Source organism: Xenopus laevis, chromosome 2L, assembly GCF_017654675.1.
Source record: "Xenopus laevis strain J_2021 chromosome 2L, Xenopus_laevis_v10.1, whole genome shotgun sequence".
Classification (NCBI taxonomy): domain Eukaryota; kingdom Metazoa; phylum Chordata; class Amphibia; order Anura; family Pipidae; genus Xenopus; species Xenopus laevis.
Genome location: NC_054373.1, coordinates 48,171,640 through 48,186,027, shown reverse-complemented (window position 1 = coordinate 48,186,027; position 14,388 = coordinate 48,171,640). Strand labels below are relative to the sequence as shown.

General features: G+C 37.2%; 1 protein-coding gene across 1 annotated transcript in view; it reads right to left on the bottom strand.

The window, feature by feature from the left end:
• nlk.L (nemo-like kinase L homeolog) overlaps positions 1 to 14,388 on the bottom strand; it is a gene marked incomplete at its 5' end in the record, with an annotated part of 106,327 nt that overhangs the window by 43,066 nt on the left and 48,873 nt on the right. The window contains 2 exon segments of the mRNA NM_001091101.2: positions 5,824 to 5,879; positions 8,951 to 9,080. Coding sequence (NP_001084570.2) covers positions 5,824 to 5,879; positions 8,951 to 9,080 — 186 coding nt within the window.

The following is a 14,388-nucleotide window of genomic DNA, read 5'->3' as shown; positions in this document are numbered from 1 at the left end:
ATGGAACCATGAATTCTACTGTCTACCAAAAAATCCTGAAGGAGAATGTCCGGCCATCTGTTCGTCAACTCAAGCTGAAGCGATCTTGGGTGCTGCAGCAGGACAATGACCCAAAACACACCAGCAAATCCACCTCTGAATGGCTGAAGAAAAACAAAATGAAGACTTTGGAGTGGCCTAGTCAAAGTCCTGACCTGAATCCTATTGAGATGTTGTGGCATGACCTTAAAAAGGCGGTTCATGCTAGAAAACCCTCAAATAAAGCTGAATTACAACAATTCTGCAAAGATGAGTGGGCCAAAATTCCTCCAGAGCGCTGTAAAAGACTCGTTGCAAGTTATCGCAAACGCTTGATTGCAGTTATTGCTGCTAAGGGTGGCCCAACCAGTTATTAGGTTCAGGGGGCAATTACTTTTTCACACAGGTTTGGATTTCTTTTCTCCCTAAATAATAAAAACCCTCATTTAAAAACTGCATTTTGTGTTTACTTGTGTTATCTTTGACTAATAGTTAAATGTGTTTGATGATCAGAAACATTTTGTGTGACAAACATGCAAAAGATTAAGAAATCAGGAAGGGGGCAAATAGTTTTTCACACCACTGTAAGTTGACGCTTTATAAACACTATAATTGGATGTTTTCACCCTTCACATTCACTAAACAGTCGGTTATGAGCAAAAAATAATTTTCCTACAAGCAATCAGAATTATATTTTTGCATTATGTTTGTGCAAAGGTAACAGTTTCAGCCCAATATGAAAAAAAATAAATTTTCTCAAAATGAAAATTATGCTTGAGCTCTCCTATATATTTTGCCTTAGGATTTGCTAATATGTCTACATGTATAAAAAAGTGTGCTGCTATGAATCTAGAAGAAGTGCATGAAAAGTTCTGTACAAGGATATCTGTTCTGCTGCCATGTGCCAGCTTCAGTCAATAGAGCTATGAACCCATGAAATGAAAAACAGTTGTGACAGTGAATTTGGAACAGCTGTACATGTGCAGCCAGGCTGAATAATCTCTACTAAAGGAGTTACTTCCATAGCATGGTAAAAGTTCCAGTTAAGGAAACTAATTGTACCAAACCTTAGAATACAAATTTTGCGTGTCTATATGTTCTAAGCTATTGCTAATAATTTTGGGGTTTTTTTCTCTTTCATTTATGATACTTAGCTGTAACAGAAACTAAAACATACTAAATAAAAGAGGATTAAAATCTGAAGTCGTTAAGGATGCACCATAGATGCTTTTACAGAAAATGTAAATTACATGTAGTATGAACATTGGCTGTATGGCCTATACAAGTTCATCATCACAATCATTTATAGCAAACAAAGATTAAAAAGTAGAGAGCCCTTCTCACAAGAGGTTATAATCTCAACAAACTTGTTCAGAGTATTTCAAATATGTAAGCCTTTGCTGGTGTGCTTTTCTATAAACTATATTTATTTAATTTTAATGGCATCTAAACCCAGAAAATGAATTTATGTAAACTTGTCTAAACACTTTTGCAATTTACATTCATTTTCTATCTGTAATGGTTTCTGAGATATTCGTTTTAGACCACTAATACCAGGCTTTTGGCTCAACAGCTCTCATGCAGAGTAAGTGTCAGCGACCTTATTATTAGCCAACTATCCTAACAATGCACTGTTGGTTATGAACACTGACATACTCATTCTGAAAGACAGCTTCTGAGCTGAAAGCCTCATGTTGTTTTATTTATATATATATATATATATATATATATATATATATATATATATATATATATATATATATATATATATATATATATATATATATTTGTTTTGTATCGTACAGTGTAGCAGAATATGTTGGTGCTTTATTAATATTAGCTAGGAATTTAAACTGCTACCTGGTTAGTAGAGTACCACAATCCAAGCAACCAAGCAATGGATTGAATCACAGGCAGGAAGATAAAAATAAAACAAAAACATAGATGTACTTAAAGGAACAGTTCAGTGTAAAAATAAAAACTGGGTAAATAGATAGCCTGTGCAAAATAAACAATGTTTCTAATATAGTTAGTTAGCCAAAAATGTAATGTATAAAGGCTGGAGTGACTGGATGTCTAACATAACAGAACAGAATATTACTTCCTGCTTTTCAGCTCTCTAACTCTGAGTTAGTCAGCGACTTTAAAGGGGCCCACATGGGACATAACTGTTCAGTGAGTTTGCAATTGATTCTCAGCATGCAGGTCAGAGTCAAAAGCAAATGGTTATGACCCATGTGCCCCCCATCAAGTCACTGATTGGGTACTGCCTAGTAACCAATCAGTGGAAACCAAGAGAGCTGCAAAGCAGGAAGTAGTGTTCTGGCTATTATGTTAGACATCCAGTCACTCCAGCCTTTATACATTACATTTCTTGCTAATTAACTATATTGAAAATATTTTTTATTTTACCCAGTTTTTATTTTTATCCAGAACAATTTCTTTAAGTGGTATTCAATCTAATGTTGCTGTGCACGTCATGGCATGTCAAATACATCAGTGGTATATACCCTATGAATTTTAAGAAACTGTTCCAGTTTTACGGGTAAATGTAAAAAAAACTCACATAAGTTGAAATTTAACTTGAATACACTAGAACCAATTAGGCCCAGGGCCACATATTCTTAAATTTTCTTTACTAGTGCTGGCACATAAAATAAACGCATTCTTAAAATTTTAATGATGAACAAAACAAGGGCACTCACCTTTCTAATTGGTGTTGGATTCAAGAATAGTTGCTAGGTAAAAAGAGGCACGTGCTGTACCATATCACATGACAACTTGGGCACTCGGGGTTATATATTTTAGTTATGAAGCACACAGCTATTAAATATTATTTTGATTTGATCTTTAAAGGATAAGTATATTTTCCCCTTGAAATATACATAATAATTTATACGAATCACAATCCTTCGTTTGCGCTCTGTGGACTAGAAACATAGTTCATTGTCTCCCCGACAGGATTGTTTTCACTAATTGGAGAACATGCTTTTTTCCCCTGTTATAAAGTAATGGAAATGTTCAGCTACACTTAAGAATGGCATTCCTTTTATATAAGCATAGAATCCAACATATCCAATGGAATTTTACAGATCATCATTTCTGAATAACTCTTCGCTTAAATCAGCAATGACAAGTAAATGTCATAAATACCAAACAAGAGATGGCTGATAGCACTGAACTATGTGGCAGAAGAAAAGCAATGATAAAAATGCTGCATAAGTGCAACTGAAGGGCAACAAGTCTTCTTTTCTTCCCACTTTGTGATATGATTTCATAGATATCATAACAGATCTAACAGTGAAAAGATATGATGCAAGATGTCAGAGCATGGAAGTCGTCTAAGAAAAGATTAAATCAATTAGCAGAGTATATGCGGTCAGGTCTGTTAAAAGATGTATGAATAATAAAATATGCTTTAGTAGTCACAATAGAGGGTAAGTAAGTATATTTAAAGTTTACTTGCTTACTGTATACAGATTTATATTTCTACAAGTATAAATAAAGTATAGAAGTTTGGCTATACAGCATAGGAAACCCAGCAATATTAATTAAAGGAGACCTGTCACCCCAAAAAATAATTCCAAACCCTATTTTATGATGTTAGTCAAGCAAAATGAACTTTAATTACACTGTAATAATTATTTGAATCTTGTTTCCTTCCATCTGAGAATAAATAATTATAGCAAGAAGGCAGGAGCCATTTTGTGGACACTGTTAAGACAAGCCTTGCATCATCTCAAAATCTTGCTTGTGCACCAACACGGGGGACCATGTGTTGGTTACACAATTAAATGATGAAGGAAGCGGGGGAATGTGAAGAGTGCAGTGCTGAATGGAAAGTGAAAGTAACTGCCTGCTGCACCTTTATGCCTAAGGCAGTTAATATTTGACAGCTGAGAGGTTTAAATAAGTTTACAGCAGCTATGAATGCTTAAAGGAGAAGGAAAGTCAAAAATAAACTTCAGCTCTAAGTGTTGCCAATGAACAGAACATATATTTAACAGCAAACATTCCCTCATTAGTTTCTTCCCCAATATAAGGGCTGCAATCGTTTTTTAAAAAAAGTTTAAACATGTATGTAAAATCATACCCAGTTTGTTCGAAAATCACTCTGAATAGGGCACACGCATGCGCAATAGTTAAGAGCAGTGCTCTGTGCATGCGCACTAGAATCTGATGTGTTCCCTGGTAGAGATGACATTGCGGAGCCGTACGTCATCACTGACCTCTCTGCCCCCGTCTCATTCGTTCTATCTCCAATCGGGATCCTGCTTCCTAGGACACTCAGTGAATCTTTGAAGCTCCTGCGCTCGCTCTGGTTTTAATTAACAGCTTGTCAGCGAGCAAGTCTGCAGTAATTAATAATAAAAAAATGAAAAGACACATATGTTTATTGTTAACTGTAAAGCTCTGGGTGCATGCGCAGGGCGTAAGTGATACACCATTTAGAAAATGGCGGCGCCAAACTTTACAAAATGTTAAAACGATAAAATTACAGTTTTCAATGCAGCGTTTCAGGAGGGGGCCTGATGACGCACAAAATGGAGTAGGTTATATTTTTTTTGTTTCCTTCTCCTTTAAATAAAAAAAATAATTTGAGTTTCATATTTAATTTGAAAAGGACATTTATTATAGAGCTTTTTATTTCTGGGTGACAGGTTCACTTTAAACACTAACCCCATTGAAGCACAACATTGACTGTTTTTTAAACTATATTCTATGTTAATCTAATTTAGAGAGTAATGAAAAACAATTATCATCACATATTTATAAAGTGCGAACATATTCCGCAGCACTGTACAATGGAATACAATGTGAATACACATCAAGCATACAAATTACATGACACAGGAGGTAAAGAGAGCACTACTCAATAGAGCTTACTATCTAAAAGATGATGGGACATTAATTATTAATATTAAAAGTGGGGAATCCTAATAGATATCACAGCAGTTTGGCACATTTATCAAAGCCTTGGAGACACAATTCTGATGGTATTCAGAACAGGCTGCATTCAGTATAATGAATTCTTGCCGATCGCTTTCATGTTTGTTGCCTCTAAGGACAATTTTTTTCGGTAGTAATTGATTAAAGATTTTGCACCTTGCTTTTATTTTACTCTATAAAACTAACAAAGAAAGTGGTGCACGTCAAGGAGATAAAGAATATGAACAGTAACATAATTGAATATTAGAATTTTTCATGCTTAATAAATATCTAAAATTTGAGTTTTCAATTCAAATTTGTGAGGTTTAGAGAATAAACGGTATTTGCGATAAAAATTTGAATTCAAACTTGCTAAATGAGCCCCAAAGACTCCCCCCCCCAAGCCCTGATGCAAAGTAGTACAGGAAAGTAAAGATATTACCTGGAAGGAAAATGGTGAAATGTAAAGAATAACAGCAATAACAAAATAATAGATATAACTGCATAAAAACACATGACTGTGTGAATGCTGTATGTTGCTTAAATATTTTTTCTATAAAATACTATACAGTACTTAATATTTATTTAATATTAGCCTAATTGTGAGAGATGGCAACAGCTGCAGGAAATACAATATGACATACCTTTTAAAGCTTAAAATCCTTTACTGGACTAAAACTTAATTTTAAAATTTTTATATAGATTATTTCTAAATGAGCTGTGTTTCTAGTAAATTGTTCTGTAACTGTTGTGAGTGGACACATTCCAGATACAATTATTTTATTATTAATACATACATTAATATTGACTTAACAAATCCAAGAAACCCCTGCAAATGATCACACCTACCCCAAACCAAACAAGTGTGTAGGATACATTTCTTCAAAATAATCAATATGAGGTGGCTGGAGAATATCAAGTGCTGAGAGTACCTGCAAAGCATAAAAATATAACGTCACTTAGCTATCAGGCAGCTGTAAAGCTTAAGGTGGCCAAAGATGCAAAGATCCACTCGTCTGGCCACATCGCCGCTCGTCTGGCCACATCGCCAAACGAGCGGATCTTTCCCCGATATGCCATACAAACATGGCTATATCGGGGGTAATCTGATTGTTCGGCCGTATGGCGGAACGATCCGATTACGATGTGCCGTGGGCTCCGGCGGGATCGGGCGGGTCAAAATCAAACCTGACCGATCAACCAAACGACCGATCTCCGCCGGACGAAAGATGTCACGCCAAACACGATCCGAAAAACGTACGAATCCTCGATTCGTACGATAGGATCTGTGTGTCTATGGCCACCTTTACTGGTCTGTACTACCTTTATGATGTAGTACATGGTTTATACATTGCATTTATCATGTACACAAAGAACATTTATTGTGCATTTTTATTGTGGTGGAATTCAGCACTCTATGTAAAGTTAAGTGATCAATGGTATATCTAGCAGAAAGTATATATTGAATGTTCAATTTTTTAAACAATGCAGAAGATTTAAAGAAGAGCACCAGGCAAACTTTAGCTATTAGTCTCCCTGTATGCTTGGGCGAATTTGACCCGTTTTGTTTAGACAAAAATTCACCGCCGGTGAAATGTAAGGGGGCAGGAGATGGGACATCTAGGTGATAACAGTGCTCTATTGAAGGGGTTGGCTGTAGGTCTCTGTGCCGAAAAGTGCGGCCACTCAGCAAAGGCTAAATGCAGTGTGCAGATTGCAAAGAAAATGGAGAAAAGGTCTACAGTGTAAATAAATTGGCCAACTGCTGCCTTTTATGCACTTTACACATTGCATACTGCATAGAAAATGAGCCTATTGACATCAGCCCAGTTACAGCCCTGGTCATACGAATCAACGTTTGATCGGACTTTCCCATCTCCCGACCCGCCACTAACCATTCTGCTCAAATAAAGTAGTAAAAGAACAGATCAGCCAATGTACTACCTCTGACAGCAATCGTACGATAGTTATATCTGACAAAACTAGTGACAGTCTCCCACTGAAAATCGTACGATCGGCAATACATGCAGAGATATTATCGGCAGCCGACAGAAATTTTCTAACCTGTTCGATCGACCAAACGACCGATCTCCGCCGGACGAAAAATGTTGGGACTCTCCACACATGGTCCGAAAATCGTACGAATCCATGATTCGTACGATCGGATTGTTGTGTCTACGGCCAGCTTAACATTCAGGTGCAGATCAGAAGAAGAGTGTGAACGGGTCCTGTGGGAAACTTGATGGGGGTGGGAGGTTAAATCAGTGTAACTACCAAAGTAGTTACCCAGTTGGGTATTGAGATTAAGCTATACACAATTTTTAATGGAAATAAACAATAACCACGTATATATGTGGAAATTGCATGTTGCAAGTGCATGAAGTTGAGGAGGATGCACTAATCCTACACCAAATAAAAAGGAGAATGGTATTTATATTGTGTAAAGAACACGGTCTGTGCTCCCAATAAAGAAAATGGGGCCATAGTATTAACCCTTTTTCTTCTTTGCATGTCGTTGGTTTATTCTTACTAGAGGTGAATGTTCCTCCTTTAATAAAAAAGCTGAAGTCGCTTAAATAAATCTGTGATCTCTCTCTCAGTGGGTACTGTTGTGTCGCACTAAAGACACAGGTTTGCAGTAGCATATGCTTGTAAGGTGTTCAATTCACCACAATACTATGTTCTCCAAAATAGGTGGCAGACAACTGAGCATGGAGGCAGTAACTTGGCAGTTGCTTCTGAATAAAAAATAAAGCAATATTATGGTAGAAAAAGTCCCAATTAGTTTAAATAAACAGTGAGCATTAGGTGGATATGTCCTTTGATCACTCATAATTGATGTGAAATGAGATTCTTCTTGCAGCATCCTCTGCTTGATGTAACTGAACTCGTAAATTCTCTTGGGTATCCCCTTAAACTGGGTTAGTCTGGCTTCTTCTAAGTATTTCATCACAATGTCTTCATCAGGAGTCTCCTGATCCCATGAGAACAGTTAGACCAGGCAGAGCATGCGGCAATGTGAAATGTTTAACACATCAGTTAAAGACCCTCTGGGAGGAAGGGGGGACCTGGAGGACTGCCAAAATGACTGGCTTATTCATGTGTAAAGTGATATTATGTAGCAAACAATTCCCTATGCTGTGGCAGCTGTTTGAACTCTGTACGGTATAACGCCCCATTGATGTGCAGTCTTTTAACATTATGAACAATATTTTAATTATTATTGTTTGTATTATTTGTATTATATTATTTTAAGTATAAGTATACAGAATTTTTTAGGTTGTTTTTTAGAAGAGGGATAATATGGCACATACACAACCAGGACTTTATGAAGCTCCACTATTTTGCAAATAAAACTGTTTTAGCCTATTGCCAAGTAATAAAAAGTATTGGGTAATAAAAAGTGGTAATAACAATAGCTTTACAAAGCACTTCTTTTTTAGATGGGGCCAGTGACCCCCATTTGGAGAGAGTTAGAAAGAGTCAGGAGAAAAAGGCATATAATTAAAGAAATAAGCAAATAAGACCAATTGAAAAGTTGCTTAGAATTGGCCATTCTATATAACATACTAAAAGCAAACTCAAAGTTGAACCACCTCTTTAATGTATTTTCTACTGAAAGCAGTGTCTGTCCGACTATTTATTCTCTGTAGTGGTTTAGGTTTATATTTTCTTTGTATGCAAAAATGTTTCATTTATTCAATACATTTGATTTACAAAAGCTGCCACAAAATGTATACATTTAAATTATTTCAGAGAGTAGGAGTGTGGTCATGCTAGGGATTCATTGTGAGTGAATTATGAACACAGAATGAGATGTGTAGGCAGAAGCAAAGAGATGAGATTAGGGATGAGCAGCACAGTGTGTACAAACAAGATACAGCAAAGATGTGAAGCAGGAAAATCAGTAGTAGGCATGTAGACAGAATAGGGATATTGGGCAAAAGAAATGGTATGTGCCCAACATGAGAAGAGCAGATATGTAAAAATGATCATCACTCACGTTGTCATGCTTAAAAAAACACAACATCTTCAATTCTCGGAAGACCCTCTTGCAAGAGACTAGATTCTGGAAGACGTTGGGCATCTTTTTCAGAGCAACTCTTTTTCCATCTCTTGGATCTGTTACTGACCTAAAAGATAAAAGAAAAAAATGATAACTCTATAGATATATAAAAAAATAAATTAAGATTTCTCATTATATATTTCAAACTGCAATGTGTGTGTGTAGTGTCAGGGAAAAGAAACTTTCAAATACAAGACTACAATTCCCAGGATACTTCTCTAAATAAAATTAAGAGATCAGATTTGCCCTGTAATTTACAGTAGAACGTGACAGTTTATTTATAGATCGTGATGTACTGTGTTAAGGTGGCCATACACAGGCTGATAAAAACAGCTGACTGTTCCGCCAGACCTAGTCAGCAGATTATTGGCCCATGTATGGGGCCCTCCAACAGCCTGCCCAACCTATATGTCTGAAAATTGGCCATGTATCAATTCAGGGAAGTTTGAAAACCCTATGTAGACCAGTGTATCAACTGTTTATTATCCCTTGGGTCAACAATTGGATCAACCCAATTTGACCCCGTCAAATCGGACACAGATCCGCTTTTTGAGTGACCTTAAGTGGATATGGCCACCTTTAGTGATCAAAACAGGAAAGTATAGATAATATAGATAATAAATTAAGTGAAACGTTTTATTAGCTGATGTAGTAGTAGCTCAGGTGCCTTTTTCGGGTTTTGTATAATTAAAGATTATACAGTGACTGAAGGCGCAACTTAAAGGAGAAGGAAAGGTGGGTGGGAGTTACAACATGAAGCTGGCCACTGCTCCTGTATAAACTACAACAAACAAGGGAAAGCTGTGCTCACCACTAAAAAATGCCTTACCCTTTATATTTATAGTTGTGAGCACAACTTTCCCTTGTTTGTACCACTTACACTACATTTTCCTATTTAAAGATGAAACAAACTTTAACAGAGGTTAAAGGGTAACTTTAAATCTAAACAGAAATTTACTTTGTTGTACTCTACACAACCAAACTTTGTCTTAACTTCCATTTAAAGACCAGTTTGTTCATCTACTGCAAACAACAAAGACTGTTAAGAACTGTTGCTCATTTAAAAGATGAGAGAAGAAGTGTTCTTCTTACTTGGACTCAGACCAACATACTTAATTTAATACATTTCCTTCTCAGCAGCTGCCACAATATGCACACAGTGAAATAGCTCAGGCAAAGCAATATAATAGCAAACATAAAATGCAACTAGTTGAAAGCAATCAACAATATTTTTTGAACTGTATATATGTCACACTAAGCCAACCGAGGAAAAATGGCAAAAAAAAGCAGTCTCTATGCTTAGTGGTAAGAATTAAAACATAGCATGCGTATGTGACAAAATAAACTTGTGTTTTGATTTCAGATTGAATGCTGTACCCAAGGTCTTTTCACAGAAGTGGTACAGTTCTAAATAATATAGTGAATGAATAAAGTACCCCCTATTTTAAAATATAAGGATAGTGTAAGTAGGGATGCACCGAATCTAGTATTCGGCCTTTTTCAGCAGGATTCGGCCGAATCCTTCTGCCCGGCCGAACCGAATCCTAGTTTGCATATGCAAATTAGAGACGGAAGGGAAATTGCGTGATTTTTTGTCACAAAACAAGGAAGTAAAAAATGTTTTCCCCTTCCCACCCTTAATTTGCATATGCAAATTAGGATTCAGATTCGGCCGAATCTGTAGCAAAGGATTCGGGGGTTCGGCCGAATCCAAAATAGTGGATTCGGTGCATCCCTAATTGTAAGTTACTGAGGAGTCCCATGACCATATAAAAGCACAAGGCCGAAGGTCCAGTGTTTTCATACAGGTCATGGAACTCCGAGGGGACATCTAATATCCTCATATTTCAAACCAGGAGGTACTTTATTTATTATGATACACAAGTTTAAGTGAGTCATGCGACAGAAATGACATCACTAAGCTCCAATTATAACTGTTGACATCACCAAGCACCGTTTATAAGAATATAATTTATAGGATATTCATGGCTCTTGTGTATTTGATTGAAAATTGGTTAAAATTCTGTTATTACAGGTATGGGACCTGTTCTCCACAATGCTGGGGACCTGGAGTTTTCTAGATAAGGGGTCAATAATTTACGTTATTTGTACCACCATACTTTAAGTCTACTAAAAAATAATGTAAACGTTAATTAAAGCCAATAAGATTGTTTGGTCTGCAGTAAGGATAAATAATATCTTAGTTAGGATCAGGTACCGTTTCATCATTACAAAATTATTAAAAATTAGGATTATTTGATTACAATGGAGGCTATGGGAGATGACATTCCCATTATTCAAAGCTCTCTGGATAACTGGTTTCCACATAATGCATCCCATATCTGTACATAAAATATACAGGGGAATGTGTATAAAAGCCATAATCTGTTCTATGTGTACAGAAAATGATGAGCAACACTCACAATGCATGGGACAAAATGAAATTCAGAACAGGGTCATGCCAGTTAGTTAAATATTTAAAAGGACTTGTACCATTACAAGTGTGAAAGGGATTCAAATACAGTGAAAATGATGCACATACAGTGGTGTGAAAAACTATTTGCCCCCTTCCTGATTTCTTATTCTTTTGCATGTTTGTCACACAAAATGTTTCTGATCATCAAACACATTTAACTATTAGTCAAAGATAACACAAGTAAACACAAAATGCAGTTTTTATTATTTAGGGAGAAAAGAAATCCAAACCTGTGTGAAAAAGTAATTGCCCCCTGAACCTAATAACTGGTTGGGCCACCCTTAGCAGCAATAACTGCAATCAAGCGTTTGCGATAACTTGCAACGAGTCTTTTACAGCGCTCTGGAGGAATTTTGGCCCACTCATCTTTGCAGAATTGTTGTAATTCAGCTTTATTTGAGGGTTTTCTAGCATGAACCGCCTTTTTAAGGTCATGCCACAACATCTCAATAGGATTCAGGTCAGGACTTTGACTAGGCCACTCCAAAGTCTTCATTTTGTTTTTCTTCAGCCATTCAGAGGTGGATTTGCTGGTGTGTTTTGGGTCATTGTCCTGCTGCAGCACCCAAGATCGCTTCAGCTTGAGTTGACGAACAGATGGCCGGACATTCTCCTTCAGGATTTTTTGGTAGAAAGTAGAATTCATGGTTCCATCTATCACAGCAAGTCTTCCAGGTCCTGAAGCAGCAAAACAACCCCAGACCATCACACTACCACCACCATATTTTACTGTTGGTATGATGTTCTTTTTCTGAAATGCTGTGTTACTTTTACGCCAGATGTAACGGGACGCGCACCTTCCAAAAAGTTCAACTTTTGTCTCGTCGGTCCACAAGGTATTTTCCCAAAAGTCTTGGCAATCATTGAGATGTTTTTTTAGCAAAATTGAGACGAGCCTTAATGTTCTTTTTGCTTAAAAGTGGTTTGCGCCTTGGAAATCTGCCATGCAGGCCGTTTTTGCCCAGTCTCTTTCTTATGGTGGAGTCGTGAACACTGACCTTAATTGAGGCAAGTGAGGCCTGCAGTTCTTTAGATGTTGTCCTGGGGTCTTTTGTGGCCTCTCGGATGAGTTGTCTCTGCGCTCTTGGGGTAATTTTGGTCGGCCGGCCACTCCTGGGAAGGTTCACCACTGTTCCATGTTTTTGCCATTTGTGGATAATGGCTCTCACTGTGGTTCGCTGGAGTCCCAAAGCTTTAGAAATGGCTTTATAACCTTTGAAATTGAACTTAGGTGTGATAAACCACAGTTAAGTTATTTTTTAACAAGGGGGGCAATCACTTTTTCACACAGGCCCATGTAGATTTGGAGTTTTTTTTCTCCCTTAATAACGTAAACCTTCATTTAAAAACTGCATTTTGTGTTCAATTATGTTATCTTTGACTAATAGTTAACGGTTTTTGATGAGCAGAAACATTTAAGTGTGACAAACATGCAAAAGAATAAGAAATCAGGAAGGGGGCAAATAGTTTTTCACACCACTGTATATAGCTAATTCTGTGTTGTGCTATACTTGTTGCCATACCAATGTCCGGTAAATATTTGATTAGCTTAAACAAAATAGTATAGTACATATACAGAACATAGACATAGACTAATATTGGCCTGTGGGCCAAGGGAAGTTCAAATTGGCTCATTCAGAAAGGACAGAGGTAAAGACCGGGATGAAATCTGTTCTCATTGATGACAACAGATAAAGCAAAACAACCTGGTGGTCTCTGCAGGCATTAACCTAACCTGATTCTTTCCATGGATTTGCATTTCACCAAAGCCCAGGACATACAATGTTAAATATGTGCTACTTGCCACAGGGCAGAGGTACCAGATTTGTTGTCTGAAAGCAGCACATGAAGCATGAAACGAGTGACTGGCTCAGCATGAGCGAAGGAACACAAACTGATGCAATAAAGACTGTTCAAAGCAACCGCTTAAAAAAAATGCTATTTTTCTTCCACAGGAATTCACCCAATTTAAATGGGTGTCACACACTGTGTATTAGTGGTACTCCTTGTAACTCGAGTCCAGCCAAGGAACATTCTGTGCATAATTTTGTTCTCTCTAATTTTGCCTGCGTGCATCTGGTGAGTGTGTGTGTGTGTGTGCTTATAAAATAGAGATTGGGGAGCACCAACCATAAATATTGACTGTATAGAGGATGGTGCGCAGGGTCAAGTAATTAAACAGAATTAACAAAGAAGAAGAAAGAACTGACCCATGTTATTGCAACCTCCAATCCCTTGCATCCGAAGACTCAAGTATGAAAAAGGTTAAAACAAAACTATTAATAAATTATTGCTTAAAACAATTTGTCCAATGTGCATGATTTAAAATCCTGATACTGGCAGGGAGACGGATCAACTAGGCAGTGGGTTGGTTAATTAAGATAAGGTTACTCGTATCCGAATTACCCTTCAGCTCGTCTGGATGTGCATGTTCTACAGACTGAGTAAAGTCTAAGGACCTATCTGGGTCACTTAGTATATCCCACCACAGTTGCCAACCCCTTCTCCCACACAGAGTTCCCTCCCGGAAGGCACTTACTGAAAAAACAAGTTAATAAAACTTTCCTTAGCAGCACATAAAGGAGAGAAAAAAATTGGATGGATGACCTGCTGCTAAAGGGCAGTGGCAAATCCTTGCAATGAAGTGAAAAGCCAAAAGTACACAGTGAGCCAACTGCCTAAAGAAGACAGTGTTCCACTCATGCAATTTGTTTGCTTTGCTATGGCTTCAGCTGAAAAATGCAAATTCTTGGTTGGACTCCATCGCAGTGTTTGTAGTAATAAATCTGATTCCGCTGTTATCATTGACATGAGGCATTATGTCTGGATTTGAACTGTGCAATGATAAATAAAATTCCTCTGAAGTTAAACAAAGGTCACTGAGAGCATGACAAGGGTT